This window comes from Ceratotherium simum, chromosome 2 (assembly GCF_057802395.1).
Source record: "Ceratotherium simum simum isolate JZ-2026a chromosome 2, ASM5780239v1, whole genome shotgun sequence".
Classification (NCBI taxonomy): Eukaryota; Metazoa; Chordata; class Mammalia; order Perissodactyla; family Rhinocerotidae; genus Ceratotherium; species Ceratotherium simum.
In genome coordinates, this window is record NC_141901.1 from 43041232 (window position 1) to 43061172 (window position 19941).

At 47.4% G+C, this 19941-nt stretch overlaps 1 protein-coding gene across 1 annotated transcript; it reads left to right on the forward strand.

Annotated features, from left to right (window-relative positions):
• Positions 1-1459: 1459 nt before the first annotated feature.
• LOC101390845 (protein S100-A9-like) lies at positions 1460-3795 on the forward strand. Its single transcript, XM_004436048.3, has 2 exons — positions 1460-1606; positions 3526-3795. Exons 1-2 carry the CDS (start codon positions 1460-1462, stop codon positions 3793-3795), a joined length of 417 nt encoding a protein of 138 aa, XP_004436105.3.
• The last annotated feature ends 16146 nt before the right edge of the window (positions 3796-19941 follow it).

Consider the following 19941-nt stretch of genomic DNA (forward strand, 5'->3'; position numbering starts at 1 on the left):
CCCAAAAGACAGAATAGATCTTCCTTAAGATGGTGTCCCACTTGCCAAACCCAGGATGACACTGGTAACTTATTTGTTCAAACCACAAGAGGCAACGCCTCAGCTTCCCTGGCCCTCCTTCCTCTGTCCCCACCCTACCAGGGAGCCTGTTCAGTGAGGGTGGGGCTGTGTCTGACCTGTTGTCTGCTTCCCGCAGTGCCTGGCCAGCCAGTGACTAGCCAATCTGAGGGTCCAAGAAGTGTTTGCCAGGTGGAAGAATGCACACTCCCCTCTCCTCACCATCGCTCAGAGGTTAGAGCCAATCTGGGGCTCTCTCCACATCACCAGGATGGAATCCCTTTAGACTCAGAGTCTCCCATTCTTTAAAGCAACGAGACCCTGTTTTTCTCTCTCCTTGCTTTCTTGGGCTCAATTCTTGCTATGTCACCAACCTTGCTCAGGTCCCTCTCTGGACGTGAGTTTCTTCATCTGCAATATAAGGGGGTTGACCACCTCCGAGGGCCCTTCTAACCCTGACTTACCCCAAGGAATCTAGGAACCCCACGCCAACCACTCACCCCCCTAAGAGCACTTATCACAGAGCCAAGCAGGCTCAGAAAGGCTCAGCCAGCCTCGTTGGCCTGCCCACAGCGGGAGGCAGAGTGGGTCGGACACCCCAGGGTTCTCAGCCCACCACCAGCCACGGGCTAGCACAGGGTGGGAAGGCACAACCTCAGTGTGGTCAGGGACAGCGGGGTGCCAGAGGAGAGGCAGCTTCCTGGCTTGCTCAGCGAGGGCAGGGGTTGGAGTGGAGGAGAAGTGAACTAACCAATCAGCTTCCTCCCAAACCAGCTGCAGGCCAGGGCCAGGAATTTCACAAAAACGCAACAGGAGCATTGTGAACACTACCTGCCCCATCCCAGTCACCTTCCTGCCAGTGACAGCCCAGCTCAAGGTTACCACACTGCTCATCTGTGAAGCAATCCTCGCACGAGAGGGCTGAGTGTCTCAGCCAGGGGCAGCCTATAAATGCAGGGCCCGCACCGCGATGTCAAACCCCTCTGTGTGGCTCCTCGGCGTGGGTAAGTGAACTGCCAGCTACCCTGGGCAAGAGCTGACCTGCCTACTTTCTTTACTCCCCCTCCATCTTCCCTCTCAAACAATCCTCCTCCTGGAAGCCCTTCCTGATTGACCTGCCCACTCTAAAGCTTCCTTCACATTTTCTTAGGTCATGTTCTCCTGGAGCCTTCTGTCCTCAAATGCTCTGCTTTCGGCTTTCTCCTGATATTCTATAACCCATTCTCCATGTGCGGGAGATGGTTGTCTCCCAGCTCAGTTGCAGGCCATGCTTTCTTTTTATTCTGTGTTGCCCCCTTTAATCCTGCCAGCAGCCAGCAGGGAGGTGTCAAGGACGCTTGATGGCCTTTACTTCTAAGCACCTGAACCCTTGCTTCTCCACCCTCAGACAGAGTGCAGGAAGATGGCGGAACTGTCGCAGATGGAGAGGAGCATAGAGACCATCATCAACGTCTTTCACCAGTACTCTGTGCGGCTGGGACACCCGGACACCCTGAACCGGAAAGAATTCAAACAGCTGGTGCAAAAAGAGCTGGCAAACTTCCTCCAGGTAGGGCTGGATTCCTGGCAGGCCTGGCCCTGTCTGGCAAGAGTCTGGGCTCAGGATGGAGAATGGAGTGCAGTCTGCAACTGTCGAGGAGAAAATTCTAGCTCCTTCAACTCAGCCTCCAAAGGCAGCTGGGGCCCTGTCACTGGAGGTGCTCCAAGTTAGACAGCCTGGGAGAGTCAGGAAAGACTGACTGACTGAACGTGTGCTGTGTGACATGTTCTGTCCCAGCCAAGGGCATGTACTGGCGAAGAGAGACCCACAGTCCAAATGGAAGAGACACAGCAAAGATGTTGACCAACAAAGAGCACAGATAAATCCCACACCAACAAGTATCCAAAAGACAACAAGTGAGGGTACTGTGGGTGACTTTGTCTGGATTGGGAGAGGTGACTCATTAGGTGAACAGGAATGGCCCTGCAGAGGAGATGACATTTGAGTCGAGAAGGGGATGTTGAGGAGGGAAGCAACTGAGGACGACCCTTGGCAGAAGCCCATGAGACGCCAAGCCTCAGATGGGATTCGAAGGAGAAAGCTGAGAGGGTTTTCTAATCTGAAGGGTCTGTGGTAGGAGTCATGTGCTCGGGGAAGCACCCAGCACTGCATACACAAAGCTCTCAGTACCATGTGAGTTTATTTCCCTGGTCTGAAAACGATTAGGCAGTTCTAGGACAAAGGAGGATTAGTTCCACAGGATCTTTTAGTTTTCTTTATAAATGTGGGGACTTTGGGGAAACAGAGGCCTGGATAAGAAGGGTGGGACCTTGGGTCCCAATCTCAGTCCTGATCTTGGAGCAGGTGGCCAGCCCTCCCTGGAGCCCCTCCCGACCTTGGAAAGGTGAAGCACTGCAGTAGGAGGTATTGGGGATGCTGACAGCTCCCCATGGGGGTGGAGCTCAGCAAGCCGGACCCTGGCACAGGGCAGACAAGAGAGGGTACATCCAAGAGGTTGGGTGGCCAAGGCTTTTCTCCCTGCAACCCCTACGCCTGCCTGATGCCCCCACATCCTCTGCCAGAAGCAGTGTTATAGGCCAGAGGGGAAGATGGGACCTGGGCCATGGGCTGTGCAGGAGTGAGTGCTCTTGCTAGGTGGTGATGGCTAAAGTGCCGGAAAGCAGACCTTGGTGAAGCGCTGCAGGAGCAGGAAGGGCTGGGAGATGAGCTGGGCACCCCACCTTCTGGGGAGTGGGCTTAGCTGAGGTGCCCCCTCCAGGGGGTGGCAAGCCAGAACCAATTGGCTCTCCCTTCTGCCATGCCTAGAGCCTTCTCCTCACCTGGTGTCCCACTTGCATACTTTATCAGTCCCTTTGGGGTCCACACAGCACCCGCACTGCTCTCTGTCCACACACAAGATCAGAACCTGCTTGTTTCCCTCAGGTGCTTCGCACGGTGCAGGTAGAAGTGAGTGACCCTGAGAGGGCAGGGAGAAGTGGGAGTCAAGTGGACAGGAGTGGAGGGAAGGGGACAAGACTGGGCTCTGAGTCAGATCAGAATGTGCATTTCCATCCTCTGCTCCCAAGTCTCGTCAACCTGCAAAAGCTCTACCCTTTCCAAGATAGTTTCCTCAATCTGCCTCAAGGAAGATGCCGAGTCTCCTGTTAATGTTGTTATGAGGACCCAATGAGGTGACATTTCTACCCTTACTGATTGTGTGACCTCGGGCAAGTCACTTGACCTCAGTTTGTCTTCCGTAAGTGGAGAGATTCACGTGCCTGACTTGTCTGCGTGATGTGTGGGAAAGTGTCTGGCACACGCTCAGCCTCTGCTATGCTGTGGGCACTCAGCCATCGTCATTTTTAATATTTGAATTGAGGCCCAAGAGCCAGGTGTCCTTGTGCCTTTGCCGTTGGGTCATGGGCTGTGTTCCCTGTCCCCAGCCCTGGCCACACCGGCCCTGACCACCCTGTCTCCCCCTCCCACAGAATAAGAAGAAGGATGAGAAAGTCATAAATCATATCTTGGAGGACCTGGACACAAATGTAGACAAGCAGCTGAGCTTCGAGGAGTTCATCGTCCTGGTGGCCCGGCTGACAGTAGCCTCCCATGAGAAGATGCACGAGAATGCCCCCCAAAAAGAAGGCCACTGGCATGGGCCGGGCCTCGGGGAAAGTGGTCCCCAGCATGACAACAGCCACAGCCACGGAGGCCACGGCCATGGCCACAGCCATGGAGGCCAAGGCCACAGCTACTAGCCAGGAGGCCCAGCTGCTTGCCCGTTCTCCGCTAGGGGACAGTGCTGTGTGCCACACTGCCTGAGCAGTGGGCCTGGGGGATGGGATGACATAAATTCTTCCTCCAAGCCAGTGCTCTGCGTACTTCTTCCACCACCACCTCCCAACCTGTCCTTCCAGGATGTCTGGGCATTAGACAGCCGTGCCCCTTAACTGGGGCTCAACCATTTCACTGGGTAATAACAAATGAGAAGCTGTGATAACGTGGGTCTGTTCTGAGCCCATTGAGTTCATCTCCCTGACCGTTTCTTCACCTCTGACTTCAGGCCCCTCTGCTCAGATCCCAGTCCCCTGCCCCAGCTCAGAACAACCTATCTAGCCTGTCAAATTGGCCCTTGTCAGCATTATAAGCAAAAGGGCGGTGTCCCTTTCCCTCGACATGCCAGCCACACCCCCGCTCAGCCCTGACCCCCTCTTCACCCAGGATGTCCACACAACCCTCTGTCTCTGTACAGAACTTATTACTCTGGAAGTCTTCCAGACATGCACCTAGACAGGGCCGTGTCTGAGGAACAATACTGGAGTCAGGGCAGTGGGAACCAGGACACATTGTGTGTGTTTACCCACAAGTCGAATTCTGGATCCACGGGAGCAGATGAGTGTCTGTTAACAGACCTAGCACACTCACCATGGATACCGGGGCAGGTGTGCATGTGGATGAACATCGGTGAGTCTGGCCCCAGCCCCCAGCCCCAGCAGGATGGGAGAGTGAGAAGAGCACCCGCCTGCCCCTTAGAAGAAGGAGCTCCAATCCTGCTCCACAGCTACAAGGCTCAGCCACCACATGAGGAGGTGGGACCCTGGGTCCAGAGAGCCTGTCTGGCCTAAAGATTCTAGCAAAAAGAAGAGTGACAGAGTAGGGTTTGGGGGAACTGTAAAAAGACTGACAGTCATCCAGTCCCTATGTTTCAAATGAAGAAAACCAGGCAGATAGTGGAGAAGGAAAAAGTCCAGAGTCAGAGGGGATAGAGCTGTCAAGGTAGCGCATAGAGAAAGGGGCCGTGAACCCCATCTTCACCATGGGCTGCATCTCCAGCTCCTTCCCCAGGGCTGAGCATGAAGAAAGGAGCAGCCAGGTCAGATTTCAGCTGTCCCACACTGCCTGACTAGCCGGGTCCCCAGGTTGCCTGCAGTGGACCATGTGGGCCCCTGCTCTCAGGGCCCAGGGCCCTTAAATCTGCTGTGGGTGCAGCGATTTAAGGCTCCCACTTGAGGGCATGAGGGTGTTTCCAGGAACCAGTCCAGGCTGGGAGCTTGGGGAGCAGAGTTTAGAGGCCCCCAGGCACTTCCTTTTTTTGACATGAGCATGCCAGAGCTGGGGAGACTCACCTTCTGACAGCTCTGTCCCTTACCCTCTTGTCCCGGGAGGCGTCACCCCTTCTGAATGTATCTTGGTAAAGGTGAAAGAGAACCCGTCTGGGAGTGGGGAGCCTGGGTGTTACCAGTGGCCTCGCCAGGACTAGATGCTCCAGTAGGGTGGGGTATGGTAGGCTCCCTCCAACCCTATGCCCACCATTCCTTATCAGAACGTGTCATAAATATGTTTTTGACTCTGCCTCCCTACTAGACCGTGAACTCCATGAGGGCAAAGTCTGTGGCATCTGTCTTTTCTCTACTTTGTCCCCAGCACCTAGGGGAGTGGCTGATACACAGTAGGTTCTGGACAACATTGCCCGTACGGATGTTCTAAAGTCTCCCCAATTGTCCATGCTCTCTTGTCAGGGGAATGTGTGGAGAAGGAGGGAGGAGGGGGGTGGGGTTAAAACCAGCAGATGGAAGGCTTCTGGATATCATCATGGAGTCTCAAACTAGAGGTGGGGGCAGTGAGGTGATAGGAATTCAGAGCCACCTCCCAGGCTTATTCAGTCATCCCAGCCTTCATCTGTTGCACATAGAAGCTTCCATTTGAAGAAAAGGATTTGTCTTGAAAAAGGTTAGAAAATGGTTGATTTAACTCAATCTGCCCCTCCACTACGATTGAGTGATTGTCTCCACTATTGCTGCCAAGTGGTTGGCCCAGCCCTGCCTGAACTCTTCCAGGAAAGGAGCTTCCTCCTTTGGCCCTGACACTTAGAAAGTCCTTTTTTACACCAAGCCAAACCTGTCTCCTTGTGCCCGCTGAGCATGAATCCTAGTTTCCTCCCACATCTTGGGCACGGGAAAAATCTAACCCTCTCCCTTCAGGCGGCCACCCGTCCACTTCTTCAGAACATTTTCCCTAAATCACATCTAGGCTTTCTCTGGCCTCTGCACCTTTGTACCAGGAGTGGTGTCCCCACCCTGGTGTTTCTGGTAACTCCCTTAGGACCCATGCAGGCCCAGAACCTTTGTCATTGCCTCCATGAAGACTTCCCTGAGCACGTACCTTCTTCAAGTACATAGGGACTTTGTCCTCCAGGCACATAGAGCTCTCTGACACTCATATCTTTGCATTTACAATATGGAACTGTGACCCCTTATCTGCAAGTCTGACGATGGCCCTGAAGGCAGCGACTCTGGCTGATGTGTCCCGTATCCCCATGTGCCAGCATGGAACTCGTTCTCAGGGAGCTTTACGATGAGTGAGTGAAGGTGGGTTGTCCTAGGACCCTATGGAGCTGGAGGGTGAGGTTGGAGCCTGTGGTCAGAGTGTGAGGTGGGGACAGCTTTGGGCATTAGGAGTGTGCCCACAGTCCTGCCACCTGGAGGCTGGGAGAGGGTGGAGCAGCTGAGCAGCAGGATGGCAGGGGACAGAGCTTCTGAGATGTCGAGTTCTCCTTTTGCCTTCTCTCTCTGCTGGCTCAACCCTGGAGTAGGAGGTTGTTCTAGGGCTCAGGGGAGAGTCTAACAGCAAGTCACTCTCACAGACCCCTGTGGGATCTCTTTAAACATAGTTCAAGAGAGCTGGTCAATGTGACTTAACCCCTGTCATCCCATTAACCCCTCCCGTCCACAAACCTGGTTCTGTTGAGTAGAGGGGAGCTGGCTCCACCCTTGGATAAGGAAGGAGAGTGTCAGTGTCGAGGTGAGGATTTCCTCTCCAAGTGAGGATTGGTGACTACCTCTATGATTCATGAGTCCTTTTAGAAAGAAGAACTTTGGGTGTTCCCCCGGCATCAGGGTCATTAAAGAACAGAGACGCTGTGGTCAGATACCTATCTCCCAGTTCCTAGAAGGGGAGTTGCTCTCCTTATCAGTGGAACCTGAACTTCTGGATGCTTTTCTGGGAGGGTCAGGAAGAACAGGGGCAGCCAGAGCTGCCAGACTCTGCCCAGACACTTCACAAATCTTGGACTGTGCCCTGGGGCCTGGGTGATGTGAGATGCTTCCAGAATAGGGGGAGAGATGGATTCTCCAGTCATCCACCTGTTCGTGCACGCATTCGCTCACTCACCAGACATTCATTGTGGGCTTACTGTATGTTGGGCACTATAGAATGCCCTGAGGGTCACCCAGAGGAAATCAGGCTCCAGCTTGTCATTAAGGAACTCCCAGGCTTGCAGGGCAGGCAAGACAGCTTCTCAAAAGATTCTGACATGGAAAGTGAAAGACCAGAGAGGGGTTAAGCATAGTGGGACTTTCAGGTGGGAAGGGTGTCCTTCAGCTGGACTGTCTCCCTGAAGGGGTGAATATTTGAGCCACACCAGGGCTGGTGGTGCTGGGACCCCAGCATCGGCATGCAGGTGCTTCAGAAAGAGGAGGGCATCTGTGCGAAGGCCTGGAGCTGGACAGATGTGGAGTTTGAGCAGGATGAGGAGCACTGAGGGTGTTTGAGGGGGAGGTGGGAGACACAAAGGGCAGGGCAGATACCAGGTCACCGAGCGTATGCTTTCCGCTGGAGAACGGGGGCAAAAGCAGTGGAGCTTTTAGGGAGGAAAATGATATAACCACACTCATGTTTTGGAAAAGTCTCTGTATCGGCGGATTGTGGGATGGATTTGTGGTGGGACTGTGACCAGGGGCATGTGGTAGGAGGCTACCACCATAGTCCGGGTGAGAGCTAGAGAGAGCCCAGGTGGCGCTTCCCGGAGATGAATGCAGCCGGGATCTCAAGGTGCCTCAGGCCCACCTAACTGGCAGTCATGTCCTGCAACCCGTACAGGGTAGAGAAGACAATTCTGTGCTGTTTCCCTGAGAAAGGCCTCAGCGTTCATCAGCCCAGTGAAGCAATCTGGACACAAGTCCTGCTCTGAAGTCAACTCCAGATTCCATCCTCAACACCCCGCCTCCTGTCTCAGCAGTGGTTGAAATCGTATTTTGGAAAGCCTGTGTCGTGGATTTGACTTTCCAATTATCAACGTGGCAGCAGACCTAAAACAACTGGTTGCTTAAGCGCTCTTGTCTCCTGAGTACTCAGGCCTGAAACAGTTCCTCTATTCCTAGACTCAGATCAGCTCCATGGCCCGGTGGACCCAACCCCTGTCTTCAGAGATCCCCACACACACAACAGACAGGGAGAGTCAGCACCCAGGCAGGCCAACTGACTTCCTCCTGTGAGCGCCCCCAGGTTTTGCCTTTTCACTGAGAGGTCTCTCTTTTTGCCCATGTACCCAGAGTTGCCACATGCTGACTGTCAGTGAGGAAGCGTGTTGTTCACCAACCTGAGGTGAGAGGAGGAGGAGGGTGGCCCGGCGGCAGGAGCAGCAGGGGAAGCAGAGTTCTGTCATGCAGCCTGTGGCAGCCCCCGCCCAGTTGCAACTAGTCCCTCCCTCTCTGCTCCTTGACTCTCTCCCCTTTCCTTAGGGATTTGCCACCCCCTCCCTGCCCTTCCTACATTCTCTCTGAGTCTTTCCCTCACTTGCTTCTCTCTGCCCTCCTGGTCTCGGTGGTGAGGTGCCTCCCCAATAGATGGGCTCCTTCCAGGGAGGGAAATGCCTTTGGGAATTAACTCGGGTCACATCTAACTAGGGATGACTCCTCCAAAATGGAAGATGCTCAGCTTCTGAGGCATCTGTTCATAATGGAAGGAGAAAATTCCAGGGGAAAATAGTAAAAGGGCTGAGGGTATTGAGTCTGGAAAAGAGAAGCCGGGGGTCATGACAACTGCCTTCAAATATTGCTGAGGTCTGGGGAAAGGAGTCCGTTCCACAGCAAGGTCTCCCAAAGTCTCTGTTGTAAGTGAGCACAAGTGAGGCCATCTTGTTACCCTAAATGGCCCCAGCCCCTCCTCTGTGTGGCGACTTGCTGCTCTTCACATACTCTAGAAAAATTCACATTCTCTCCTGATTTATGGCCTCCCTGATTTATGTACTCCCCAGCAGCATGATAAATGAAACCTGCTCTGTGAGTTTCTCTCCAGGAACAGGCTGACCACAGGCAGGAAACACACCGACAAGGTATCCATCACAGCTGTCAGAAGAATGGAACAGTGTGATGCCTGGAGCCCGTCACACCTGGAGACCAACATCCCTGGATCCCCTCCTTACTGCCCATATTTCCAAGATAACTGTCCCAAGATTCTATCATCCTGGAAGATGGTTTTTTGAGATATTAGTCTGCCATCTTCCTGGTTATGCTGGCTAATCTAATTAAAACTTCCTCTCTCGATCCCTAACTCATTGTGATTGATTGGCTCAGATTGCGGTGAGCAGAGCCAGCCTATTGCTCGGTGTCACTGTGAGCACTCATCTGCTGCCCACTGGTGCTTCCCGCACTCCCCACCGCCACAAGCATCTCACTTGCATTTTATATCAGCTGTTCATTCCCTCAGTTAGGAAAGAGTAACTCAATTCAAGTCAACCAACATGGGTCAGGTGCTCATTCATTTGGTAAATATTCTTTGAGGATCAAGTGCATGCAGGGCATCATCACAGGTGCAGGGCCAACAAGATGTGGCAAGTTCCTGCTCTCTGGGAGCTTACATCTAGGGCAGAGTCAGACAAGAAACAAGCCAAGGAATAAAAAAGAGATAATTCCAGATGGTGATGAATTCCTCATTGAAAATGAAAGAGAGGACAAGAAGCCATGGCTGCTAGATGAGGTGGCGAACCAGACAGGACCTCCTTGGGAGGTACCAATGGAAAGGAACCGGAAGGACAGAAGCCTTGGGAAAATTCCAGGGGGTTTAATCAGGGAAGCGACATGGTACAATTTCTGTTTGGAGGAGATCATTCTGCTGCTGTGTGGAGGAGGAGTTGGGGGGTCTGGGGGAGAAGCTTGGGGACCAGAGATGAGGCTGTTGCAGGATTTGTGGAGCCAGATCTTCATGTCAAACACTAGGTCTCCTTCCCTCAAGGGACCCTCAGACCAACGGGGCTAACAGACCCCTAAAAGGGCAAAGGGAAGCACAGGTGGGTGACAAACACAAGACACCTTGGGAGCACAGGGAGGGCACTTTTTGTTGTTCTTTTTGGCTAGGGTGGAGGGAAGGAAGGTTGAGGAAAGTCCTAAGATTAATGCTGTGTTGAGTTTTGAAGGGGTCAGGGTTGAACTTCTGCACACCCAGCGCTGTGTTAGGTAATGAGAGACATCTGAGAAAGAGATGAAGTCAGGGCCTTGGCCTGCAGATTTTCACAGTCTAGTTTGCTTTCCTGCAACTTTGAAAGCTTTTTATATGGGCCAAGATAAACTGACCAGTCTTAGCCATTGTTTCCCCAGGGGCTTCTGGTAGGCAACCCATTGAATCTAGATGCTTCCTCATACTTCCAAAGCCCCAACATGCAAGTTGGCTTGGTTTGCCAGCAGCCTGCCTGAAATGTCTAAATGAAGGGTAAGGTGTTGAACACACAGCACCCAAAAAAGTGACATTGGTGTCCCTTATTGCACAATAACGCCCTTGCCCAGAGGGCTCTGTCAGAGTAATGTCCCCTCAGGAGCCTGAGAGCATGACAGGCAGGTAAACCTCAGAGTCCCTGGATCCCTCTGGATGGGAGGTGGATATGTGGTGCGTGGGTGAGATCCCTGGAGGATGTGACATTTGGGTTGGGCCTTGGTGGAAAAGCAGGGGTCCTAGAGCTAAAGAAGGGCCCAGCAGACTACTCTGGTGCCTACAACAGAGTAGACACTTTTAAAATGTTTGTCAATGAGGGAAGAGAGGGATCTTCAGATGAAGAGAATAATAGACAGCTGGTGCAACATCTGAGAAGTCTGAAAGTTCATGGGGAAACTGGAGAACATTCTGGAATGGCTGGAGACTAGGGGTCATGGTGGGCAGGAGGCTGATGGAAACGCTGGAGAAGACTGGTCCAGGCTCTGAGGTCCTGTGGTTCTAACAGTCCTCTTGTCCATCTGCTTGTTCTGTGGTTACTGCCATGTTCAGGGGACAAGGCTTCGCCTTTTCACGGAGGGAGCAGAGGTGACCTAGCCCAAGATGCACTTTACAGGTGGAGAGATGGAGGTCAGAGCAGGGAGGTCACTTGCTCGAACTCTCAGAGCCATGGAGCAGGTGAGCTGGGAGTCTGACCAAGTGCATTAGATTCCAGGTTGAGGACGCTCTTCATGGCCCTCAGATGCCTCTGACTGATGGATTTCAAAGAAGATTGGGGTCCCTTATGATTTTTCTAAGTATAATTTAAGTTTAATTTGTGGTCCAGTTGGCTTTTTAGAAACAAAATTGTGGATGGTGAATGCTTTCACATCAGCAAATACTCTGACTTTTGTTCTTGTTGGTTGGTTGTTCGTTTTTACCAGCTCAAATACATGGTATGATTTCTGTTTGGAGGAGACCATTCCGTTGCTGTGTGGAGGAGCATTTGGGGTACCTGAGGCAGAAACTGATATATCTATCAGCAGGCGTCACAGATTTATGTGAGGCATGAAGTAAGAACCCCAGTTTGCAGAAAACAGGTTGGTCCAGTTTAAAGGCCTTTAGAGAAAGACAGAGCCCCACTGCCCTCGGTTACTTGTCTAACACTGGTCAGCTTCAATATCCAAGTTACCCCTAAGAATAACCTCAGTCTTTGCTTTGGTTTAAAATAACCTTTCCGTGTTGTGGTTGCAGTGGAGAGAGAGTGGCTGACCTGCTATCATTATTGCCTCCTACATAAATTAGTGTCTACGTCTTAATACTAATATCTGTTGAGTGCTTACTTGGCATCAGGTGCTGTGCTAAGTGCTTTACAAGTGCTGTTAGATGAACTCATCTTCTCATCAACTCTGGGAGAGAGGTGCTACTGTCATCCCCATTTTGTTGATGGGAAGCTTAAAGATTTTAAGTAACTTGTTCAATGTCTCATAATTAGGAAGTTGTAGAGCTAGCATCTGAATCCAGAAATATATCTTCTGTCCTCATATGCTTGGCCAAGACCCTTTTAGAGCCTAAGAATACCCACCTTCCTACCCTTCCAGATCCTTCTCAAAGTTCTCCTCCATCCCATCCAAGTATCTCAGAACATTAACACTAATGACTCTTGGGTGTTCCCCTAGAAAAAACACTTTTAAGTGAATTTCTTGAATTCCTTTGAATTCTTCAAAAAGAAAGAAAACAGAGGTCCAGAGGGGCAAAGTGATTTTCCCAAGGTCACTCAGCAAGTAAGGCCTTTCCCTGAATGCTCCCCCCTTTTCATTTGGTGACGGAAGCCTTCCAGGCTTGGACCATTCCAAGACCACTTTCTCTGGGTCCTGAATTCCCTCACCTTGTGCCAATTCAGGTCCGGCAGACCTGAATCCTCAGGCCTCTGTGGTCAGGATTTCCCTTCGTGTCCACCTACCCGACCCCTGGACCTGTATCCTTAGCAGAAGACTCTTTGAGGTTCCCTTGACCCTGTGCACCTTCTTCTATTAAGTTGGACTGCCTAGCACTCTTGTCTATGATTGTTGATGTCTCTGCTTCTCCTCCAGATTATGAAATCCTTCAGGCCAGCGTCTTATTCATGGCTCTACCCTCAGTGCTTAGCATGGTGCTGGGCAGTGCCTGACACACAGTTTATACTAAATGAATAAATATTGAAAAAATATTTAATGCTGAATAAATAAAGGCATGATTGAGTGAATGAATAAATGAATGAACATCTGGTCTGTTCATCATTGTCCTGTGATTTTGCTTGGAGCCACTGACTCTGATTATACATAATAACATTATATATATTATATAATTACATGTAATTACATTATACATATCATTACACGTTACATATGTTATACGTGATGTGTTTGGTTCAGATGGAAAATGAAAGGGGGAGGAGATGTAAGGGAAGAAGAATCAGGAGATGTCTGGTAAAGAGCAGGTGGACCAACAGCCAGGGATTCCACATTTACTGTGGGCCATCCACAGAGGGCAGTCCTCACTGAGGAATCCCACTTCATTGGTGGGTCCTTTGTCTCTGAGATTATAGAAGGCAGATGGTTATTGCAACCCCCCAAGGCTTTGGAGCTCAAAGCTCTCAACCTTAGCCTGATACACGGGAGCCGCTGCCCTCGACTTGGCTTCTCATTGTCACCAAAATCCCCAGTTAAGAGTGAGGGGCACAACAGGTAGGTTATTTTCTTCAAGGGTGCTGTTCATGAAAAAGGAAGGCAACTCTGCTGGTGCACAAATAGAGGCAACTGTCCTGACTGTGTTTTTAGTCACTGGGAGGGAGCCATGGTGGTTTCTTCAGATGGCTGTTCAAACACAAAACAAAACAAAGCAAAACAGAGGCTTATTCACACCCACTCAAACCAGCACTCCTTTCCCATCCCCAGGACAGGGAGAGTCTATGTCCTCACATCCCGCTGATGACTTTGGCGCTTTTCTCCTTCTAGAGAGCAGTCAAGGCCACTGTGACTTGACTTTGCCCTCTCCAATCACTGGGAGGTGGTGGGGGTTGTTCCATCTGATACATGGAGTGACTGTTCCAAGTTCTCTTCCTCTAGCTCTGAAGGATCAGAGTCGCCTGTGCCCACTACTTTGTGACAAGGAGGCTTCCTCTATGGTCTTGAGAAAGTCTTTTTCCTCTCTTTAGTATTCTTTCCTTTAAAGTGAGGAGTTTGGACAACTTCTAGAATTGAGTAGAGCTTTCAGTTTACTTAACTTCTCTGTGCCTCACTTTATTTATCAGTAAAATAGAATAATAACAGGACCTACCTTGAGAATTGAGACTGCATGTGTAAAGCTGGAAGAGCTCAGTAAATAAGAGATATCATTATTAGTTATTTTTTCTTTCATTTATCAAGTGTCATGTGAGCACCATTAATGCTAGATGTTGGGGGACCTTGGTGAATGAGCACAACACATGGGAGAGACATAATCTTATAACTTGAACTTGAAATCACATGTAGACTCTTGGGAGCTGAGGACAGGGCCTGCACAGTGCCAAGCACACAGCAGGTATTGAATAGATGCTTGCTGAATGCATGCTTGAGTGAATGAGTACATCATCTATGAATGAATGAACAGTGCAGGCACAGCCCAGAAAGACATGAAAGGAAATGCAGGTGCATTTCCTGAGGGGTCAGCCCTCCGTACTTTGAGCTAATTAATGGAGGACGTGCAGACAACAGTAAACAGCTGATTCTGCTTGCCCTCCCTCCTCAGGCTGTGAGGAAATCTCCTTGGTTTTAGTCAGTCCTGGCCAATGCCTGGGGCACCTCTCCCGTGTGCTCCCACAGCGCCCTCTGCTGCTTCTATCAAAGCATGTTTCACTCTGGACCAGGGATCTCAGACACAAGCTTGCAGGAACAAGGTACCTGGAGTAAACTGGTGAAGCTGGCAGGGCCTGAGGACAACAGCACCACCAGTAGGGTGACTTGTGCCACTGATGTGGGACCTGAGTGTTGGGGATACCAGGGAGTGGTGGCGACTGTGGGGAATGGGAGTGGTTCTAACTTGAAGGGACAGCTGGTACTCAGCCTCAGGTCAGGGCAGGCACGTGTGAAAGTGGATCAGGTGCTGCTAAACCTCCTGAAGGTCCAGGAAATCTCAATTTTTATGTGAAAACTCCCACTTATAATTTGTCAACTAATTTTAAACGAAAACAAAAACATTAACAATGGAGCCTGGTGTATGCTGAGCAAAGCATGAGGCAGGATGTGGGTGTGTAACCTCTGCTCCGCCCTAGAGTTCTTGACTTTCAGGTATGTCTGCTCTGCTCTGCTGTGGCTCCTCAAGGCAGGGATGCTGCTTGACTCGCCTCTGCAGTCCTAGGATGGAGCAAGGGCCTGGTGTGGTAGGCAACGGAAGAACATTTGTTGAATGGATAAACGCAGGTGTGCACTTTCTGCAGAGCTGTTGACTGTGATCGTATAGTGTTGATTCAGGATGAAAGTGAAAAGGTGGGGGCTGCATAGGATCAACGGTGGGTGGGAGTGAGCAGCTAGACAGCTGCATTCAACTTCAATTTCATTTCAAAGGTACGGGGTAGAGCAAGTTAAGAACTCTGCTTGACAGATTCTCCCTACCCCCTTCTCCATCTCTAACACCACTGCCCCATCACCTAAGTAGGGAGCACAGAAAATTTCCGAAACACAGCAGGGCATCAAAATAGACTCTATAGGAGCCATTTTAAAATGGTGTCAGAGCTGCCTTTCCAAAGAAACTGCTGTGCTGTCTTGAACCTTGGAGTGAGCCAATTTGGACTGGGCCAAAAAGGCAATTTTTTTTACAAACAATTGTTTGAGAAGTCAGCAGTGGAATGGACATCCTGATCACAAAGACTGAGAATTGTAGACTTGCTGAAGATTGAATCAATAGTCAATCAGTGTTTAGCCAAAACTAGCTCTCTGCCTCCAACTCCAATTAAACTTCTTTGTAATACAACCTCCCTTCTTTGCCTTTACTATTTTTAATTATTTTATTTTATTTTCATTTCTTAAAATTTATTTTATTGAGGTGACATTGGTGTGTAACATTATATAAATTTCAGGTGTACATATTATATTTTGACCTCTATGTAGACTGCATCGTGTTCACCACCAAAAGTCTACTTTTCATCTATCACCATACACATGTGCCCTTTTACTCCCACTCCCACTCACATCCCCTTTCGTAACCACCAATCTGTTCTCTGTATCTGTGTGTTTGTTTGTTTGTTCATTTTCCTCATATGATGAAGTCATACAGTAATTGTTTTTCCCCATCTGACTTATTTTGCTTAGCATAACATCCTCAAGGTCCCTCCATGTTGTTGCAAATGGCATGATTCAATCATTTTTTATGGCTGAGTAGTATTGCATTGTATATATATAGCACATACACACACACACACACACACATATATATATATATATATATATATATATATATATATATATATATATACACACCACATCTTCTTTATCCATTCATTCATTGATGGGCACTTAGGTTGCCTCCAAGAATAGCTTATTGTGAATAATGCTGCAATGAGCATAGGGGTGCATATATCTTTTCCAATTAGTGTTTTCATGTTCTTTGGATAAGTATCCAGAAGTGGAATAGGTGGAACATATGGTATTTCTATTTTTAATTTTTTCTAGAAATCTCTATACCATTTTCCATAATGGCTGCACCAGTTTACATTCCCACCAGCTGTGTATGAGGGTTCCTTTTTCTCCACATCCTCTCCAACACTTGTTATTTCTAGGGTCTTTAATAATAGCCATTCTGATGGGCATGAAGTGATATCTCACTGTTATTTTGATTTACATTTCTCTAATAATTATTGATGTTGAACATCTTTTCATGTGCCCGTTGGCCATCTGTATATCTTCTTTAGAAAAATGTCTGTTAATATCCTCTGCCCATTTTTCGATTGGGTTGTTTGTTTTTTGTTGTTGAGGTGTATGAGTTCTTTATATATTTTGGATATTAACCTCTTATCAGATATAAGATTTGCAAATATTTTCTCCCAGGTGGTGGGTTGTCTTTTCATTTTGTAATGATTTCTTTTGCCATGCAGAAGCTTTTTAGTTTGATGTAGTCACATTTTTTAATTTTTTCTTTTGTTTCTTTTGCCTGAGGAGATGTGATGTTAGAAAAGATACTGCTAAATCCAATGTGAGGAGTGTACTGCCTATGTTTTCTGCTAGGAGTTTTATAGTTTCAGGTTTTACATTCACGTCTTTATTCCATTTTGAGTTAATTTTTGTATGGTATAAGATAATGGTCTACTTTCATTCTTTTGCATGTGGCTGTCCAGTTTTCCCATCACCATTTATTGAAGAGACTTTCCTTTCTCCATTGTATGTTCTTGGCTCTTTTGTTGAAAATTAGCTGTCCATAGATGTGTGGTCTTCTTCCTGGGATCTCAATTCTGTTCCATTGATCTATGTGTCTTTTTTTCTTCCAGTACCATGCTGTTTTGATTACTATAGGTTTGTAGTGTATTTTGAAATCAGGGAGTATAATACCTCCAGCTTTCTTTTCTTTTTTTTTTTTTTTGAGGAGGACCAGCCCTGAGCTAACATCCAATGCCAATCCTCCTGTTTTTTTGCTGAGGAAGACTGGCCCTGGGCTAACATCCGTGCCCATCTTCCTCTACTTTATATGGGACGCTGCCACAGCACGGCTTAACACGTGGTGTGTTGGTGCACGCCTGGGATCTGAACTGGCGAACCCTGGGCCGCCACAGTAGAGCACGCGCACTTAACCGCTTGTGCCACCGGGCCAGCCCCCCAGCTTTCTTCTTTTTTTATCAGGATTTCTCTGGCTATTTTGGGTCTTTTGTTGTTCCACATAAATTTTAGTATTTTTTGTTCTATTTCTATGAAAAATGTCATTGGGATTCTGATTGGGATTGCACTGAATCTGTAGATTGCTTTAGGTAATATGGACACTTTAACTATGTTCATTTTTCCAATCCAAGATTATGGAATATCTTCCCATTTCTTTATGTCTTCTGCAATTTCGTTCAATTATGTCTTATAGTCTTCAGTGTCTATGTCTTTCCCCTCTTTGGTTAAGTTTATTCCTAGGTATTTTATTCTTTTTGTTGCCGTTGTAAATGGGATTGTATTCTTTATTTCTCTTTCTGCTGGTTTGTCTTTAGTGTATAGAAATGCAACTGATTTTTGTATGTTGATTTTGTACCTTGCAACTTTACTGTATTTATTAATTATTTCTAATAGTTTTCTTGTGGATTCTTAGGGTTTTCTATATATAGCATCATGTCATGTAAAATAGTGACAGTTTTGCTTCTTCTTTTCCAATTTGAATCCCTTTTATTTCTTTTTCTTGCCTGATTGCTGTGGCTAGGACTTCTAATATTATGTTGAATGAGAATGGTAAGAGTGGGCATCTTTGTATTGTTCCTGTTCCTAGAGGAATAGATTTCAGGTTTTCACCATTGAGTATGGTGTTGGCTGTGGGTTTGTCATTTGCAGGCTTTATCATAATGAGGTACTTTCCTTCTATACCCATTTTATTGAGACTTTTTATCATGAATGGATGTTGAATCTTGTCAAATACTTTCTCTGCGTCTATTGAGATGATCATGTGATTTTTATTCTTCATTTTGATAATGTGGTGTATCATCACGATTTGCAGAATTTGAATCTTCCCTCCGTCCTTTGAATAAATCCCACGTGATATGATGTGTGATCCTTTTAATGCATTGTAGTATTGGATTTGCTAATTTTTTTCTTTTGATGAGGAAGATTGTCCCTGAGCTAACATCTGTGCCAATCCTCCTCTAATTTTTTGTACATGGGGGGCTGCCACAGCATGGCTTGACAAGTGGTGCATAGGTCTGCTCCCAGGATCCGAACCTGCAAACCCCAGGCCACTGAAGTGGAGCACGTGAATCCAACCACTACACCACTGGGTTGGCCCCTGGATTTGATAATATTTTGTTGACGGTGTCTGCATCTATATTTAAGAGTGATGTTGGCCTGTAATTTTCCTTTGTTTGCATTGTCCTTGTCTTGTTTTGGTAAGAGGGTAATGTTGGCCTCATAAAATGTGTTAGTTTGACCCATCCTCTTAAATATTTTGGAAGGGTTAGAGAAAGATGGGTATTAAATCTTTGAATGTTTGCTATAATTCACCAGAGAAACCGTCTGGGCCTGGGCTTTTGTTTTATGAGAGGTTTTTGATTACTGTTTCAGTCTCTTTAATTGTGATTGGTCTATTGAGAGTCTCTGTTTTTTCTTGATTCAGTTTTGTGAGGTTGTATGAGTCTAAGAAGTTATCCATTCTAGATTATTCAATTCATTGTCTTCTAGCTTTTCATAGTATTCTCTTACAATCCTTTGTCTTTCTATGGTATCTGTTGTAATTTCTCCTCTTTGTTTTCATTCCATTTTATTTATTTGAGCCTTCTCTCTTTTTTCCTTAGTGAGTCTGGCTAAGGGTTTGTCAATTTTGCTTGTCTTTTCAAAGAACCAGCTCTTAGTTTTGTTGATCCTTTCTATTGTTTTTTTAGTCTCCATTTCATTTATTTCCCCTCTGACTTTTGTTATTTCCTTCCTTCTATTGACTTTGGGCTTTGTTTGTTCTTCTTTTTCCAGTTCTTTTACATCTAGTGTTAGATTGTTTATTTGAGATTTTTCTTGTTTTTTTGAGATAGGCCTATATCACTATAAACTTCCCTCTTAGTAGCACTCTTGCTGCATCCCAAAAGTTTTGGCGTGTTGTATCTTCATTTTCTTTGGTCTCCAGGTATATTTTTATTTCTCCTTTGATTTCTTCATTGATCCAATAGTTGTTCTGTAGCATGTTATTTAGTCACCACGTATTTGTGACTTTTCCAGTCTTATTCTTGTAGTTGATTTCTAGTTTCATACCATTATGGTCAGAAAAGGTACTTGATTTGATTTCAATCTTCTTAAATTTATTGAGGCTTGTTGTGTTTCCCAACATATGGTCTATCTTTGAAAGTGTTTTGTGTGCACTTGAATAATGTGTATTCCACTGCTTTTGGTCAGAATGTTTTAAATATATCTATTGAGTCCATCTGGTCTAGTGTTTCATTTAAGGCCAATGTTTCCTTCTTGACTTTCTGTCTGGATGAGTTATCCATCGATGTAAGTGGAGTGTTAAAGTCCTCTATCATTATTGTGTTGCTGTCAATTTCTTCCTTTACATCTGTTAATAGTTGCTTTACATACTTTGGTGTTCCTACATTAGTTGCATATATGTTAATAAGTTTTGTCTTCTTGATGGAGTGTCCCTTTCATCATTATATAATGTTCATCTTTGTCTGTTGTTATCCTTTTTGGTTTGAAGTCTATTTTGTCTGATATAAGTATGGCTACACCCACTTTCTTTTGGTTGCCATTTGCTTGGAGTATCAT